Below are 19041 nucleotides of genomic sequence, written 5' to 3' on the forward strand. Positions count from 1 at the left end.
TCTTAGATTTGTAATTGGGGACACAAAGTTTTGTTTCTACATAAACAAGCCCGGACCTCCCCACGGGGATAGGAAATATCTTTTTCTTTTCTGATGGGTTACCGCACAATGAATCAAACTATCGTGCAGAGTTATCCTGAAAGCTCACTGAACTACTCTGGTGAGTGAATCCCAAGGAAACGAAAGACTTGGTGACAATGGCTCCTCTCCCTTTCAGCTCGGTCGAAGATCTCGAGCTTACAAGAGAGCTGTCTGGATAGACTGTGGTATTCATGCGCGAGAATGGATCAGCCCTGCCTTTTGCCAGTGGTTTATAAAAGAAGTAAGTACAAGCTAAACCCTTTGCACAACGTCCACTTCAGCTACTCAGTGGTTCTCATGTGTCTTTATTCCGCCCAAGGGACAGAGTGGGAATGTGAAGCCAGTGACACTTGATTGTGTAATTAAGCCCTGGATTCTAGCATTTGCTTTCATCTGGATGAAGACCTACGCTAAACCCCTGCTCGGTTTATCCTCACGTTTGCCCTCAGATAAGAATGGCCATCCCTTGTTGCAGGGAAAGAATCTAAAGATCCCTCATGAATTTGTGACAAATTGAAAACCAACCACAGCAGCTGTTAGATATCAAGAGGCTAAACGCCCAGCTTGTGATATTCCACAGCAGTCTGTTCTGTGAAATTCAGCTCCGAAAGTCCTACTCCGCTTTGCTTCTCCCTCAAATGATCGTGCATAGGATCGCAGTAACAAGGTGAGACAGGGACGACACTGTGCCTCCCTGATAGAGGCCTGTGTTTGGGATACAAAGACCTGCAGCATCTTCGGCTCAGTAAGTCTTCAGTGACCGTGGTGGCTGATGTTTCATTTTCTACAGGCTTCGGGGAACCGTGAGCCCTCTGGGGCTAATGTCTGGAGGGGGTTCCTACCAAGAGCGAGCCAACCTCCCGGCCCAGCTTCTTCATATGTTCTGATACTTGCTTTCTGTATTCTTTGTCAAGAATACAATGACTCTTGTGATTATATATATATATATATATATATATATATATAGTATAACAGTTTATTTATTATTTTTTTATATTTTATTAGGGACTCATACAACTCTTATCACAATCCATACATATACATACCTCAATTGTATAAAGCACATCCATACATTCCCTGCCCCAATCATTCTCAAAGCATTTGCTCTCCACTTAAGCCCCTTGCATCAGGTCCTCTTTTTTTTTTTGCCCCTCCTTCCCTGCTCCCCCCTCCCTCATGTGCCCTTGGTAATTTATACCTCGTTATTTTGTCATATCTTGCCCTATCCAGAGTCTCCCCTCCCCCCCTTCTCTGCTGTCCCTCTCCCAGGGAGGAGGTCACATGTGGATCCTTGTAATCAGTTCCCCCTTTCCAACCCACTCACCCTACACTCTCCCAGCATCGCCCCTCACACCCTTGGTCCTGAAGGTATCATCCACCTTGGATTCCCTGTTCCTCCAGCTCCCATGTGCACCAGTGTACAATCTCTGCCCTATCCAGTCCTGCAAGGTAGAATTCGGATCATGGTAGTTGTGGGGAGGAAGCATCCAGGATATGGGGGAAAGCTGTGTTCTTCATCGGTACTACCTCGCACATTATATTTTTTAAGCTTACCTTCTTAATTTATTAAAGAGGAAGTTAAAAGACCCTTAATAAAAAGAAGATGAAACTACCAGTACCGGTGTGAAAATGAAGGGAGAGGGAAAAAAAGAAGATTCTTAACCATAAAAAATAATATTATACATTTCGTTAGCCCTGTACTTACAGAGAATCATTGGGGGTGGGAATTTAAATATTTCAGCTCTATTTTGCTCTGTTTTGTGTAGAAATTATATGCCAAGTAGAATTCATGATTTTGAAAACTCTGCCAAATATGGGGAAATAGCCTTCACACTGTCCGGAAAATATTCAATTTGCCAAATGTGCCTTTCTATCACTACCAAACCCACAAAAGAAACCTTAATTTTATAAATATTATGTAATAAAATCTTCAAAGTATTCTCGCTCATTGTCTTGAAGAATTCCTCTTCTCTTCAAACACCATTTTATCTTGTAAAGCAAATGTCAAGGCTAATAAGAATGCACTAATTCCGTGTAGTTAAGGAAGCCCGGTGAAGCCATGGGTAAGCTTTCTCCGGCTAAGCAGCAGGAGGCAGGTTTCAGTCTACCCCAGCGGCTCCATGGGAGAAAGGGCTGGCGGCCTGCTTCCATAAAGATTCCAATCAAAACCAAATCCCTTGCCACTGAGTCCATTTGAACTCAGAGCAAACCTACAGAACAGAGTAGAACTGCCCCACAGCGTGTCCCAGGGTTCCATCTCTATAGCAGCGGGCTCCCACGTCTGTCTTGAGTGGAGAGATAGTGAGTTCCAATTGCTGACCTGCCTGTTGCCAGCTGAGATCCTTAACCAGCAGAAAAATTACAGCCCAGAAGACCTCTGAGGCAGTGTTGCTCTGTCACATGGAGTCACGATGAGTGGACATCATCTTGATGGTACCCGACACACAACAGTATCTTGTAGTAAAGACCCCGTGGATATAGAACAGCCTGTTATGGCTTGTTGCAAGTAGAAAATAGCTAAGAACTGAACAGCTTATGGCATATATATTATGGGACTGGGTACTACTGGAGATGGTCACGCTTCCCACTCAAGCAGTCCAACTAAAGTTTCACCGCTCCCTCCACATGAACAGCTTCTTCCTTAACCCTTAACTTCATAGGAGTAACTCAGAATTGACGCATTACACAGACGTAAGAAATGGCTTCATCTTGCTTTAAAACCCTCGTTGCTATACAGGGTACTGTTGCTAGCTGGCTGAATAGGAGCATCAAAGACTGAATGATTCTTAAACCTGCCAAGCAATGCCGAGGGTACTCGGATTTTTTGCTAAATCTCAGTCTCACCGATTAGACAAGAGGTGTCTGGTCCAAATAGGAGCTCCAGGTAGTGTCTTGGCCTTACATCACCTCCCAGGACAAGCTCCTGGACTCCCAAAATATTTACTTCCATCTTCCCTCTGGAGACAACAAAACTTTGGGAATCTCTCTGCCTCCCAGGGGCCAAAGAGACTGAGTGTATCACTGGTTGCCCTCCTTTTGCTGAACTATGCCACAATGCTGTTGGTCCTTAGTCGCATTTGCCCCCAGGTTAGCACCTGGGAATTGTGGGAGGAGATGTCCTCCCAGATATACGTGTGATACACAAGGCATCGGCCCCATTATCTTGCAGCATTTACCTCAAATTATCAGTGATTCCTACCATCTCTGGCATTTCAGCCACAAGAGAAGGAAGTGGTGTCGAAAACCGATTGTCTAGCTTTCTACATTTGTTTTTTTTCTTAGTTGTATGCTTTTCCAAAAATTTATTGGCTTAACACAATGAGGACTGATCATCTCATCATTTCTGTGGGTCTGGAATCGAGGTGAAGCTTAGCTAAGTATATCTACCACAGGCTATTTCATAAGCCTGCTAAATTATGGCATTATTGGGTAATATGTCACCTCAGAGGTTAACTTCTGGATAAACTCACATTTGGGGGCCGTCTTAGAGGCAACCTAACACATCTTGCAGGGTCTTTCCCCAAAATGAGGACCATGATTTTTGCAACATTACTCAGAAAAGAAAATGGATCCAACTCTTCTAGGATGATCCTGTTAGAACAGCAGGTTTTGCCGGGCTGTGGGTGCACAGGAGCCAGACAGCCAAGGCTTGGAATGTCAGTGCTGCGGCTTCCTAGCTGTGTGGCCTTGGTGGACAAGTCACTTGCTGTCTCTGGCCCTCAAAAACATGGGAGGGCAGGTCGTCCCTGGTAACATGAGATTTGTGTCTGTGTCCTCAAGGGTTTGTAGTCCCTCAGAAGCAGTGTGATGGTGCTTAGCTAGCCTTGCTTCGGTGCAAGAAAAGGCTTAGAGAGTCTTCAGTAATTTTAAGGTGGAACATGCAGAAAGCAAAAGTGATTCTCATGAGGAATTCGTTGTGAGCAGGGTTGCAACGTTCAATCATTTGGACAATTTTATATATTTATTTCTTATATAAGTCTGAGCAAATTTATATAACACTAAAGCAGGGCTTCAGGAACACCATTATCCCCCACAAAGTGTGGATTTTCACAGTCCTACCTGTAGCTTAACGAGATGCAAATTGTAACACTTCAGGTCTGTGTGTGTTTCACTTTGTGGGCTATGGCAGAAGCAATTCAAAGTCCTGCATTGAAGAACCAGTAGGAGTTGTCTGTAAATTGGATGTTTGTACCCCAGGGACTGCCCATAGCATAAAACAAGCCATGACAAATTTAAAATTAAACAAATCATGTAGTCTGTGTTCCCAAACTACAATGGAGTGCAAAGGAAATCAGTAACAGAAAGATATTAGTAAAATTTCCAAGCCCTTGGAAACTAAACATACCTTCTAACTAACCCATGGGCCAAAGATAAGATCTCAGTGGAAGTTTAAAACTACACATAACTGAATGAAAATGAAAATACACTTGAATAATCATTTGTTTAATAGGGTTCCGCACAAAGATGCTTGCAATGAGACGCAGGTTAAAGATGTCCCAAATGGCCAATGTTTCCAAACTAACATCCCCATGTATCAGCTCCCAACATCGACTCTTCCTCTTCCCCACAGTCCTCGCCCTCCTGTACTAGGGTCAATACTGCACTGTCGTACAGAACTTGGACATTATACTTACAGTTAGTGATTCCCCAGAGAAATCACAGAGTACAGTTGAGGATCAGAATCAACTCAGAAGGCAGCGGAACAACACAAGATGCACTGCCTTGATCAAAACAACTTCTTCTTTCTGTCACCAGGCTTTGCTGGGAACTTCCTTGGGCAAGTGTTACCACCCTGACCTTCATGGATCGGGTTGGCAAGCCCTTCTGCAGCCACTTTATGCCAGGCTCCTGGTTCTTGCTATTTGTCTCTGCTATTGTTCATGCTACTGATGCTTTATCATCTCTTACTGTCTTCTGTATTTGACATTTTCCCTTTCTTGTCTATCTCCCTTTAAGCCCAATAGGATAGCAAAACTGAAATCCTCTCATTAGGCTTTTATAAACCTATCTGTGTGGTCTCCCCCACCACACACACACACACACACACACACACACAATGCCACGAACCTTATTTGCATTGGTGAGCCACAACATCTCATTTGCATAGCCCTACCCAGTCATTTGGTGGGAGTTACAAATATTGTAGCTAAAAGGGCCATATTGGGTAATTCACTGCTTTGCAACAACATATCAAAGTTGGTAGGACATAGCTAAAGCGATGCTCAGAGGGAAACTTATAGCACTAAAATGCCTACATTAGGAAAGATAAATAGTCTCATAACTAATTTACACTTACTCCTCGGGAACCTTGCATGAAGACCGAAATTATCCCAAAGCAAGCTTAAGTTCAATGAAAGTGAAGACACAAAAACAATGAAATCCAGAGTTAGTTCTTCCAAAAGTTCCATAAGACTGACAAACCTCTCTAGCAAGAGGGAGAAAGAAGAAAGAAAAGACACTGAGAATATCCTTACAGACCCCACAGATATCAAAAGGATCGTTGTACCGTTTAGCTGAACTCCAGTTCACAGTGACCGTGGCCCACTGGGACAGCATAGAACTACCCAGGTTTCCTAAGCTGTAACCTTTATGTAACCGATTCCCCGGTCTTCTCCACGGGAGAACTGTTGGGTAGGTCCAGCCTCCCAGCCTTTCAATTCGAGTCAAAGGCTCAGCCATTGCACCGCCAGGACTCCTTACCACAAGGACAGTTAGAGAACACATCATCAACACCTCTCCACAAATAAATCTGATAACTTGGGAGAAAATGGACCAACTCATCAAAACCCCAAAATTACCTAAACAAATGCCTTATGGAACTGATCATTTGAACGTATCTGTAATTATGAAGGACCTGACAATGCAGCGATGACGTGGTTGGCTAACTGGCTGACCAGCAGTTGGAACCACCATTTGCTCCGGGAGGCATATGCGGCAATGTGTTTCCATAAGGATTACAGTCCCAGAAATCCTCTGGAATCAACCCGACATCAACACATTAAAACTATGAATCATTAATTCATCATTTTAAAATTCCCAAAGGAGAGCTCTTCAGCCCCAGATGTTTCAACAGGAAAGTTCTATCAAATGTTGTCTACCTACGGCTGTTTTTCTAGAGGAGCACAACCAGTGAAAGGTATATTCACATTCTCCTTCCTTATTATAACCATTGCATTGTCTGACATTTCCTAACTATGGTAGCAGTAAAAAAATCTATCCAACTACTTTTCCCATTAATAACACATGGAGCAAACACTGAGATGTGAGACAAGAGAACCACTGGCTGTGATGGTTAAGGATATGTGTCAACTTGGCTGGCCATGATTCTCAGTGGTTTGGCAGGCATGTAACTGCAATCTGTCAGACATCTGAGGTGTCGTTATCTCTATGGACAACTGGTTCCTTTGTCATGAGACCAAAAGAAGAGATACGGTGCCCAGCTATCATTAGAGAACATTCTGGTCAGATTCGAAGGAAGAATACTGATTAAAACAGGGAAAGTATAGGGGGGGGGAAGGTTTAAATTCCTATAGAATCCATACTTTCTAGAGACATAAAGACTAAATGAACCCCTGAAACTATGCCTTAAACCAAAAATATCTCCTGAAATCATAACTCGTACAGAATGTCATCCTTGAGCACAAATGATTGTGCTCATTAAGGAGCTACTTCTATGGGATCAAAATGATGACAATAACCCAAAAGACTAAGCAGGAACCTTAGGGGATAGTGAATTCATGTTAATGGAGAAAGAATGGTTCTAAAAAGGAGAATTGAGTATTCGCGCAACTCAAAGAAGGGGATCAATGTCAGTAAATTGTGCGTGCAGCAACTGATTGGGAAAAAAAATAAAAATAAAAATAAATAAATAAATAAATAAAAGAAACTGATTGGGATATGTTTGTTGTGCATATTACCAACAAAAAGTAAAGATTTTTAAAAATATCAGTTCTTCTCAGAATGACAGTTTCAATGTATTTTCTATCAAAATCCCAGAAAGATTTTTTAGATAATTAAGATTATTCTAAAATATATGTGGAAAGTCAAAAGAGCTATAACATCTAAAGCTATTTTGAAAAAAGAAAACAAAGAATTAATCTTCAAGAATTATTATGTAACTGCAGTGACTAAAACGGGCCGTATGGCACCCAGATAGACATAAATAAATGAAACAGAAAAGAAAACCCAGAAATAGACCCAAACAAATATTTCCAACTTTTAAAAAAATTGCACAAGTAATTCAATGTAGGAAAAATAGCCTCTTTGACTAATAGGGCTAAAGCAATTAGACTCCCATAAGCAAAAGCAAAAAGAACTTTGTCCTCAATTTCATGTCTAATATAAAAATTAACTAAATTTGGTGCACACACTTAAATGTAAAACCATAAAACTTTTAGAGAAACACTACAATCTAGGAGAAAATATTTCCCAGCCCCTTTACCTAGTGAGTGACGAGAAAAATGTTTACTTGTGGTTTATTGATTATGCAAAGGCATTTGACTGTCGCAGATCACAACAAACTACGAGTAACATTGTAAAGAAGGAGAATTGCAAACCACTGTATTGTATTAATGTGGAGCGTACACATGGATCAAGAGGTAGTTGTCTGCACAGAACAAGGGAACACTGCCTGTTCTAAAATCAGGGCAGAAGTGCTTCTGGGCTGTATCCTTTCCCATGCATGTCCAATCTGTGTACAGAGTAAACTAGCCGAAAAGTTGGACTGTGTGGGAAAGAAGGTCCAACTCCAGTGACCCCACGGGACCGAACAGAACTGCCCCGTCGATTCCAAGGCTGTGATCTTTACGGGGCAGACATCCACATCTTTCTCCATGAAGCAGCTGGTGTGTTCATTTAGCAATGGAGCCCTCAGCCAGTGGGCCCACCAGAACTCTCTTGCTACTTCAATAAACCCAGCAATGACTCTCTCCGCATATTCTGCTGAGAAATTAAAATGTATATTCACACAAAACCTACATGAATCATTTCACATGCATGTTTATTGCAACTTGTTTGTAAGATCCAAAATAAGGAAACACCCCGTATCTATTTTAAGCTGCAGAAGATTAAACAAGGGATAGTTCTTCCACACTATGAAAAAGTGCTCAGCAATAAAGAAAGAATAAGCTATTGATGCACCAACAGCATGGATGAACCTCTAGAAAATTGTGCTCAGTGGAAAGAGCCCATTCAAATAGTTACATGCTGTGTGATTGTTTCTATATGAAATTTCATTTTGTTTCATGCAATATGCACAGCAAAACCCTAGGTCGACAGTTTCTGCATGTACACTTTAGTGATATCATGTGTCATGGCATTCCTCAATTAACAAAATTGTAGAAATAGAAAACAAAATGAGGGGTCTTCTCAGTTATGGAAAAAGTTGTACCCTGATTGTTATTAAGCTCAATATTTCTTTTCCTGGTGACTTATTCTTGTGATATGTGTGTGTGTGTGTGTGTTTTCCTTTTCAACATTTTCCACAAACACAATTTAATGACATTATTTTATTTATGTTTGTCCTGTCTTTCAATTATCACCAGTATCTGTTTCCAAATGTTCCCATCACCCTTAATAGCCCAATATTCTGATGGCAATACTGTACTAGAGCAGGGTTTCCCAAAGTGGGCAGCACCACCCCTGGGAAGCAATGGAACAATGGTGGGGGTGGAGGAGAGAGAGCGTCTGCAAAAACAGATACCTACACTTTAGTCTAGAGCAGCAGTTCTCAACCTGTGGGTTGTGACCCCTTTGGGGTTGAATGACCCTTTCACAGGGTCGCCTGATTCATAACACTAGCAAAATTACAGCTATGAAGTAGCAATGAAAATAATTTTATGTTTGGGGGAGTCACCACAACATGAAGAACTGAATTCAAGGGTCGCGGCATTAGAAAGGTTGAGAACCACTGCTCTAGAGTACAGGCTATAGTACAAAGTTTTTCACTGCTGAGTGCGGGAGTGTGTGTCACTGAGTAACTGTTTTTTTCTGAAAAGAGAAAGGACAAATAAGTTGGGGAACCTATGTACTGCGTTTTGAAAGACATTGCCAGTGGGAGAAATTAGGTAAAAGGTAATTACATATTGATTTTTATTTGTCTCAAAATTAGAAGTTTGATTCAGACTAACTACCAACATTTAAATCAGGGTCTCTATATTCTGAGGTTCTGATCACTTTGGAGTCAGGTACTAGCTCTTGCCCAGAGTAAAAGACAATGCCACCCCTGTGTGTTCTCCTCCCTGCTGTGTAAAATCCTATTGACTTTGACCTTGGCACTCTATACTTGGAGATCCAAGACATGGCTTGGGCCCACAGATCCCTCTCCTCTTCTGTCAGATGAACTTCCCTGTGCTCTCAGGGCATTTCCACTTCTCACTCCAATTTAGTCAGTGGGTCCCCGGATGTTTCTTTTAGAAGCGGTATGTGTGGGAAAGAGTGATACACAAGCCAGCCACCTGGCTTACATGGCTGTGGCATGGGCCGGCTGATTTCGTTATTTTAAAAATTCTTTAAAACAATTCATTATCTCAACAGACAATTAATAGTTGCTAGTTAGCAGACATTTTCAAAGAGATTTTTTTAAGGTATGGGTTTTAATCTCTGAAATTGATAATCATTCCATTATGTTGAACAATTGTGAATACAGCTAGAGCTTTTCCCCCTTAACCCCTTGTCATTTCTCTCCCTTTGCTAATATCCATGGATCACAATGCTCGATATATTACAAGCACACTAAGGAAATACGTGGTAGCACCCTGGGATTGTAGAATCTTTGTCAATGTTTGCTTATACCAGGTTAGCACAACCAATTCTAATGTTCTATGTACCCTCCCATGGCTTACTGGATGTTTTCAAGTTGGGGAACAGTGCAGGGTGGACATGGTGAATTCACTATTGAGATGTGGTCTGCAGATGCTCCCTCGTCACAGAGCAAAAAAAAGATCTTTGATAATAAAGTTTTACATTTCTCATGGCCAAGAAGCATGGTCCAGACAGTAGCTTCATCCAAGAAAAAAAAAGACTAGACAGACTAGATACACAATAAAGAGAGAAGAGTCGAAACAAAACAAAACTCAGAAGTTCTCTTTCAGCAAAAGTGACCAGCTATGATGTACAGAAAAGTAAGAGCTTTAAGTCTGGGAGGGAGACAAATTGTGAGGAACAAAGAAAATAAGCAGCAAGTAGGGGATTGAGGAGAGGAACATTCACTGAGCTTAAAAATGATGGGCTTACAACAAATCAAATTAAACAAACCCCCATTAAAGGTAGGGCTAAAACCAGGATGGGGTTTCCTCTCAAAGTTAAATAGGGAGTAGCCGTATGGCTTCATAGTCACGCTCCTCGTTACATGCCACAGAGAACTGAAGACATTCATTCCCACAAAAACATGTACATGAATATCCATGGCAGCATTAGTCATAATAGCTTAAAAAGTAGAAACAAGTTCAATGTCCATCTGTTGATGAATCAATAAGTATGAAAGAGTCATACAATGGAATAATATTCTACCACTCAAAGAGATAAAATATCCACATGGCTAAGAATGAATTTAATCCCTGCTTCATACCATATACAAAATTAACTCAATATTGATCTGAACCTAAAGCTTTTAGGAGGAATCATAGGTATAACTATACATGACATTAAATTAGGTCACGGTTTCTTACGTGACACCAAAAGCACAAGTGACCAAAGGAAAACTAGACAAATTGGCTCTGCTACAATTAGAAATTGTGTGTCAAAGAACTGTAGCCACAAAATGGAGAGACAATTTAAATATTGGGTAAAATATAAAGAAAGCATATTTCAGATAAGTCTGTGCTAAACAGGGGAAATGATTCATCTATTCAACAATGATTACTAAGTGCTCACCATGCGCCAAGCAATAACAAGGCACTATAGATTTAGGAGGAGGTGGAGGTGGGAGGGGAAACAATATCAATTTTTCTGTTCTCACAGTGCTTGATTCTCATGAACCTGAAAAAATGAAATGCTCTTTGATTCAGTAAAGCGGACTCAGTTAAGCCTCCAAATTAATATCGAATCTGATTCGCAGTCCCCTTCGGGCAGCAGATATCCAGGAATAATCCCCACCAAAATAACGTGATTTCTAAGTACTTTTCTTCTCTCTAATACATGATTTGATTCAGAGACAGGCAAGGGGGAGGAAAATTGTAACAGCTCATCACTGAGGTCCTGGGACAAGCTCAGGACCTAAAAGTCAGGCAGGCGTGATGTTGAAATGATAGCCCAGTGATTTTCACAACACCCTGCCCTCACATCGTGCTTTTAAACTGCGGAAAGCCCACTTCGATTCTTCATTGCCAATGTCAGCGCCACTCCCAGGTAAAGGAAACATTTTGGGTTTCATTCACTTTGGGGAGTTTGAAAACGCCAGTCTTCCAGATGGAATATTTCAAGCCAGGGCCTGCACTTGCTGGCATGGGATTTGTGTAGAACACTTGACCTTAAGCCCAGATTATTCCACAGCGCTGGGAGAAATTTGATCACAGTCTTCATTCATAGAATATTTGGAAAATAGCTTAGGGAAATATTTGATTTCCAACTCAGCAAGACTTTTCTAAGCATAAAAGCGAAGGAAGAAGGCATAAAGAAAATGATTGATAGCTCTGACTACATAGAAAAATATTTTAGAGGAGTATTTAATGATACCGGAAAGTGTTCAGGACATGGTGTTATATCAGGAGAACAACCTGAATATTAAAGCTTCAATTATGTAAAAATCTATAAAAGAAATACAACTAAACACTAAAAGAAGTAAAGTATGGGTGTCTTTAATTTTCTCTTCATTTCATTTCCTTTAAAAAGATCAAAAATGGTTAGTTTTAAATTAAATATAAGCTAGTCAAAACTGAATCTATTTCACTTTCAAACTAGATTCTCAAATGCAGATAGTTTTAAAGGTGTTTGTGAGTAAGTGGTTGGATTCTCCTTAACTAAATAAGCCAAGATTTATGGGAAGATAATCTGGCTGGCAAATTGGAACTGGAGTGGTTTGGAATGGAAAGTTCTTCTAGACTTTAAAATCGTACCATTGAATCCTGTCACAGAAAGGCAGAAGCAGAAAAGAACACGCATCCCTGGGTGCCCTGGCGAATCTGCTGTCGGCATGACGCGAAACCTCATTCCCAAGCCAGGCCCAGCCACACTAGACAAACTCCTCCGTCAATTCCCACCTCTGCACTCCAATAGCAAAGGCCAGTCTTGGTACCAGAACCTAGATGTGATTCATTTTTACCATATTTAGGACCCAAATACCCAAATATAGGAATAAACTTTCAGGGAAGGTGGATTATTTCTAGAAGGTATTGATAATTTCCTGGCAGGATAAATAGCCATAGTTGGAGGCTCTGGTAAACTTAGTATAAAAGGAGAGTTAGCGTAAACATTTGAAACAGTTGTAGAAGGCCTCCAACTTGGTAGGTTTTCGAGGATGGGAAAGCTCCCTCAAGATACAAGAGCTTTCCAAGGAATACTCCTTTGAGTAATCATCTCTTTCAGTCTCATACCTCTCCCTGCTATTACAGGTAGAAGTGCCCACCTGCCACCACCAAGTCCATTCAAACTCATAGCAACTCTACAGACTGCTCCTGAAAGGTTCCCAATGCCCCCCCTTGCTCATTTCAGACATGCCATCAGGAAGGACCGATCTCTAGCAAAGGACAACACAGTTGGTAAAGCATAGGTCAGCACAAACAAGGAGAACTCCACATGAGATGGATTGACACAACAGTCACAGCAATGGATCATGTACTGGAGACCATGAAGATGGAACAAAACGGGGCAATATGTTTTTATTTTTATTATTCACCATGAGTTGGAGGCAACTGGACAGCAGCTAACCGCAATATGGTCATTTAAGACATTAGAGATATAGAGTGCTAAAGAGTCTTTTATTTGGGAAACAAATATCATCTAGGGTAGTTTCAACCGGGCATGCCATCTTCTCATTACATAACTTACACATACAGAACTTAGAACATTCCCTTGCAAATTGTCATCTTCTTTTCCTCATTTGGATCAGCCGGATCATTTGGATCCTTTGTTCTTTCAAGGTTATAAATATCTCTGAGAGTTCCTTTAATGTGAAGTGTTTTGTTGATTGGTTTTTTTTGGTTTGGTTTGGTTTTTACATGTCACTAATTCTGGAACATCTTCATCCTTGTCATCAAAACCGTTTCCTTACTCTTGTTTGTGAAATTGCCTTACAGAGTTCTTCTGGCTGCATTCTCCAGAGTTGAGCAGCAGCTGAATCAGTATTCCTTGTATTACTCTATCTATATTTGATTCAAAGGCCACCTCCATCATGATCATTTCTATTTCTTTTCTGTACGTCACCTTTGTTGGCCAATTTCTTCCCATTGGCAAAAGTTGCAAATGTCATTAGGTTTAGCACTGTGTGCCAAGGACGCAACAGAGTTACACCTTCTGCTAAACAATAGAAACCCAATGATCAAGCACCTACTAATAGACTTGGAAAGAAGTGATGTGATTGGTCACTCACCTTGATATTCATTCGGTTTTACATGATATGTGAACTAAAGAGCTAATGGTGGTCATTCAGATTTAACTAATGGTGGTAACTGGTGACGTTTAACTGAACTATATTCCGTTATTTAACTTGTTGGTGGTGAATCTGTTCCTATTCATGGCTACCCTACGTACAAGATAACGCGCAGAGTGCTGTCATCAGTTATTCTAGTTTGAGCCCTTGGTCACAGCCGTTGTGTCAGTCCATCACCTGGAGGACCTTCCTCTCTTTCGCTGCCCCTCTCCTTTAACAAGCAAGATGTCATCCAGGGACTGGTCTCTCCTGATAACATGTCCAAAGTCCATGAGGCAAAGGGTCCCCATTCATGCCTCTAAGAAGGATTCTGGCTGTGGTTCTTCCAGGGCAGGTGTTTGTTCTTTGGCAGTCCATGGTACTTTCAAGATTCTTCGCCAACACCATAGTTCAAATGCATTGATTTTTCTTTGATCTTCTTCAGTGTCTAACTTTCATATGCATGTGAAGCAATTGAAAAGTACCGTGGTTTGGGTCAGGTGCACCTTAGTCTTCAAAGGCCCTTCCCTGCTTTTCAACACTTGAAAGAGATCTTGGGCAGCAGATTTATCAATGCAAGGTGTTGTTTGATCTCTTGAAGCCTGGACTGTGGATCCAAGTGAGACAAAATCCTCGACAACCTCAATCTTTCTCCACTTACCGTAATGTTACTTATTGGTCCATTTGTGAGAGTTTGGGTCTTGTTTACATTGAATTGTAATCTGTACGGAAGGCTGCAATGCTTGGTCTTTGTCAGCAAGTACTTCAGGTCCTCCTCACTTTCAGCAAGCAAGGTGGTATCATCTGCATATCACACAGGTTGGTAATAAGCCTTCCTCCAATCCTGATGCCACATTCTTCCTCATATAAACTAGCTTCTCTGATGATTTGCTCAGCACACACAGTGTATAACTGTGGTGAGAAGATACAACCCTCTCACACACACCTTTCCTTTCTGTTCACACAACTGCCTCTTGATCCATGTACAGCTTCTAATTTTAAGTTAATTTAACTAATTCATGTATATTTGAGCCATGTAAAGCAAAGACTACCCGTACTGTCCTTTCAGTAGATGAAATACCCTTACATGAAGTGGCTTCAAAAAGTTCATGAAAATTGGAGTTAAAAGATATTTTTCCACAACTTTTTAAAGCCCCTCGTATACATTTTATTAATGGTACCAATGTTGATTCTGATTCCTTATGATGCATAAATATAACTAAAGATTGCCACGAGGGTATTTTATATAAGTTTTCTATAAATTTGAGGTGTATCACACAGAAAAAGTAGAGTGCACATGTATCTAATACTATGTTCTTCCTGCTATCTCAAAACACTTCAAGTTCTCTTACCTTTTTTTTTTAAATGGAGCTTAGTAAATAGGTAACATTTTTCAGTCTCCCACTGCCCCGTTAGATTTGTCAGCCTCTACATAATTCTAATATGGAGTAACTAAGCATAAAATGAATAGGGATTACAGGAGTCACATGATTTTACAGTTCTCCATCCCTAAGTCAGAGAGCCTTTTGCTCCTATTGCTTTTAAAACTATCACTGAGCCTTTCATTTTCCATTTACTGAGCATCTGAGCGTGTGGTGGCAAACACTTGTATCTTTCTAGATTAAGCTGCCTTTTGTGTTTTAATTTCCCTGGAAACTCTGCCCTGCTCTAATTAATTCTCTTGGTATAGACTCAAAACTTTAAAATGACCCTTTTGCATTGAGATAGACTCCCTTTGATGATAAAAACCTTTTTATCCAAAATAAATGTATGGACTTTCCTCAAGGAAAGTTATTCTTTGACTGGACGTGCTGATTAAACTCCTTCATTGGGTCTCAACTACAGCAGACTCAGTTTTCTCCGTGTACCTTTCACTGAGTGGGTGGTTATTGGTTTTAAGTCTTCTGCAGTGTTTCTAGGAGTAAAAAGAAGAAAGAAAAGATTGTTTCAAAGCTGCTTTTTCAGAAAGCCTCCAAAAGATAGCCCCAACATCCCATGTTGTGATGGCCCTCCAGAAACCTGCCTGCCACCGAATAAGTCCAAAAAGCATAGAAATTAGGGACAGTCTCCTGCCTGATTTTATCACACCACAACCACCTCTAACTGCCAGCCTTTCCTCCAATTTTAATCAAACATTATTTGGTGAATTCTGGTATATGATATTTATAAAGAAGCCAATGTTGCCCCATAAGTGGTGAATACCAAATAGATTTGCTGTTTCTCTTCCCTAATGAATTGCAGATATTCCCTAACCAAATAAAAAGATACCTTTTTCTTAGAAAATGTTACTATTCCAAATGTTCTCTAATATGTTTTCATTTACATCACACTCGATCTGGAAGAAGTATGTTTTCAAGACCCCGATGACGCAAGGTGTGTGCAGTACCTAAGAACTGCCACAGTGCGGCGTATGGTTCGCTGTTTTGTAACTGGCTTTCTGCTCATGAGCACTTGGAGGCTTGTAGGCAAACAGTAAGCGTCGTGGACATCTCAAACCAGCAGATGGGTAATTATTGCTCAGCGGGCAGGGAGTTTCTTTGTTAGGTTGATGGGAAACGTTTGACGTGGATAGTAGTGATGGTTACGCAACGTGGGGATGTACTCTCACTACTACACTTAGAACATGGTTAAAATGACAAATGTGTTCATGTATATTTTGCCATATTTTTTCCCCAAAAAGGAACTCAAACTCATAAACCCAATGTAATTCAATTAGTAAACAGTTCCTCCTCTGTGAATGGCTGTCGGGTATTGATGGCTAGCTGATCCTGTCCGTTAGAAGGTGAAGCACACCCTCCGTTCTTCGTAGTCATCCATGTGAGCACATGGAAATGGAATGTTGCGTGATCATCGCTGTCTAGAAACCCTGCCTAAGCCACTAGAGAGAAATGCCCGTGTGCTGTTATGTAGAGCATCCGGGCAAGGTCAACCACTCGTCCTGCTCCGTACTTCCCAGCTTCACGCGGCGATCATTCTTCTGAGCACACGGAGAGTGGCTGGGTTCTCTGAGAGCCGGGAGACTCGCAGCGTAGCGTGCGCAATGCGATGACACCCTTGCTGGCGTGTCTTGCCACTTAAATCCACTCCAGAGTAAACGATAGGGCTCAGCTTCCTTGAGTAATCAATCATTTGAAAATTAAGTCTTACAAAATAAGATTAATCATCTCGAAATGTACATGAAGATTTGACAGACTTACAAGAGAAGGTGACGAACCTACAACAATAATGTGAGTTTGTGAACGGAATTCTCAGTGACTAAGAAAGCAAATGAAAATTTAGTAAGGATATAATGTAAAGGACAATTAATAAACTTTATCTAATAGACACATCCATAATCCATAACCAATCATTGAAGAATAGACATCCTTTTCAAGTGCATTTCAAGTGCATTTGCAAAAGTTGACTGCATACTAGACCACAAAGCAAGGTTCACCAAATACTGAAGGATCCATATCGTATGAACCATATTCTCTGACTCTACTGTAGTTGTCAGAAATGATTTCTAAAAGTATAACTTAAAGAAGAAAACTTATGCATTTAGAAACATAAAGCCATTATTCAATATTTAAATCTGAAAGATAACAAAACTTCTATGTTTAAAACAGAATGCAGCCAAGTTAGGATTGAAGGGGAATTTTGAATAAGTATATTAGAAAAGACAAAAGTTGTGAAATAATGAGCTAAATTTTCAACTCAGGAAATGAACAAAGGAACAATAGAGTCAACAAGAAATGAAATTATAACAGAAATCAATGAAATAGGAGGCAAAATATGTCTTTTTCATGTACCTTTTTGTTTCACTAATTATTGCTGTAGGCCTAGATGAATTCAGAGCTGAGTTTTACTATTCGGGGAACTAATCATTCAAATTATTAGAACATACTCCCCAAATCCGGATAGAGACTAGATGAATTCAGAGCTGAGTTTTACTATTCGGGGGACTAATAATCCAGATTTACTAGAACATACTCCCCAAATCAGAATAGAGAATGTAACCCTGATGCCAAAACCAGGCAAGATTAAATTATTGGCTTATCTCACTTATGAATGTAGGTGCAATTGCTAGCGAACTGAATGCAATCAGTATGTGAAGAATGCATACCTGACCCAAAGAGGCTTTTCCCAGAATACAAGGATAGTTCAATAATAGAAAATAACTCACTGGATTGTATTAGTATAACAGCCACATGACTATTTCAATAACCACAAAAACCCATCACTGACAAGTCAACCCCTACTCCGAGAGACCATAGGACAGGGAAGAACTGCCGTCGGGCTTCCAAGACTGGCATGGTTACAGGAGCAGGCTGCCGCTTCTTACACCATCATAGAAGCTAGTGGTTTTGAACTGCTGACCTTTTACTTAGCAGCCAAGTGCTCAGCCATTGCATCTCCGGATTTTTGATGATCTCAATACATGAAGAAAATTCATTGCTAAAATTCAAACTCCATTAATGGGAAAAACAAAACAAAACATAAACCGTAGCTTAGGTATAGAACTGAACTTGAATCTGATTGGCCTTGATTTCAAAATTAGTGCGAAGGGAAAAGGGTCCAAAATGGGCAGTGCCATCTTGAAGAGGAATAGCTTGAGGGATAAAGCCAGACAGGCTTGGGTGAGTGGATATAAACCGACGCACACTGGGGCCATCCTGCTCACGAATGGAAAGTTGATATGTGACAGGCATGAGGTGGACTCATTAGAGGGTGGAGGAAAAGAGCAATTCAAATGAGTGTCGTTGGAATAATTGCTTCCATAATGAGAAAAGGAAAAGAAAGAAGAAGGAAAAAAAAGCAGAGAGAGAGCAAGACTCTTACTTTAAAACATCTTTTTTTTTTTTAAATCACTTCCAGGAGGTGAAAGACCTGAATTTAAAAGACAAACTTTAAAGATAATATTTTGAAGAAAATATAGAATCTCTTTCTGATCATACAGCAGGTCAATTTCTAAACAGAATTTATACATTTAATGGTATTAAATTTTTAATTGACATATAATAAAAGACGATGAAAAAGAAACAATAAGCTACAGGAAGGAAGATGTAACCAATTCAGGATTGATATCCAGTTTAAGAAAAACAAGATGAAAAATTTAAATATAAAAACAGGGAAGATATTTATGTGTAATCATGTAGAATACCCTGTTATATTAAAAACTGTTCAACACTGTCATCAGGAAAACAGTAACATATTTGTACAGACTCATTAAATGCTTAAAATTAAGAAGGCTAATAATACCAGATGTTGGTGAAGTTGTAGAGTCTTGAGATGGGAAATCTCATTCACTGCAGGTGGTAGTGTTTCCTGGTTTAGAAAGAACATGGCCCCATTCAGTAAAGTAGAAGGTCTGTATATTCATGACCCAACAATCCACTCCTAGATATATATTGCAGGGG

The 19041-nt window shown here is 40.3% G+C and overlaps 1 protein-coding gene across 1 annotated transcript in view; it reads left to right on the plus strand.

Moving 5' to 3' along the window:
* The window catches only part of CPA6 (carboxypeptidase A6), a 370701-nt gene that overhangs the window by 271641 nt on the left and 80019 nt on the right, over positions 1-19041 (plus strand). The window contains exon 6 of the mRNA XM_075550660.1: positions 218-322. Within this exon, the coding sequence (XP_075406775.1) occupies positions 218-322 (105 nt within the window). The remainder of the gene's footprint in view (positions 1-217; positions 323-19041) is intronic.

This window comes from Tenrec ecaudatus, chromosome 5 (genome assembly GCF_050624435.1).
Source record: "Tenrec ecaudatus isolate mTenEca1 chromosome 5, mTenEca1.hap1, whole genome shotgun sequence".
Taxonomy (NCBI): domain Eukaryota; kingdom Metazoa; phylum Chordata; class Mammalia; order Afrosoricida; family Tenrecidae; genus Tenrec; species Tenrec ecaudatus.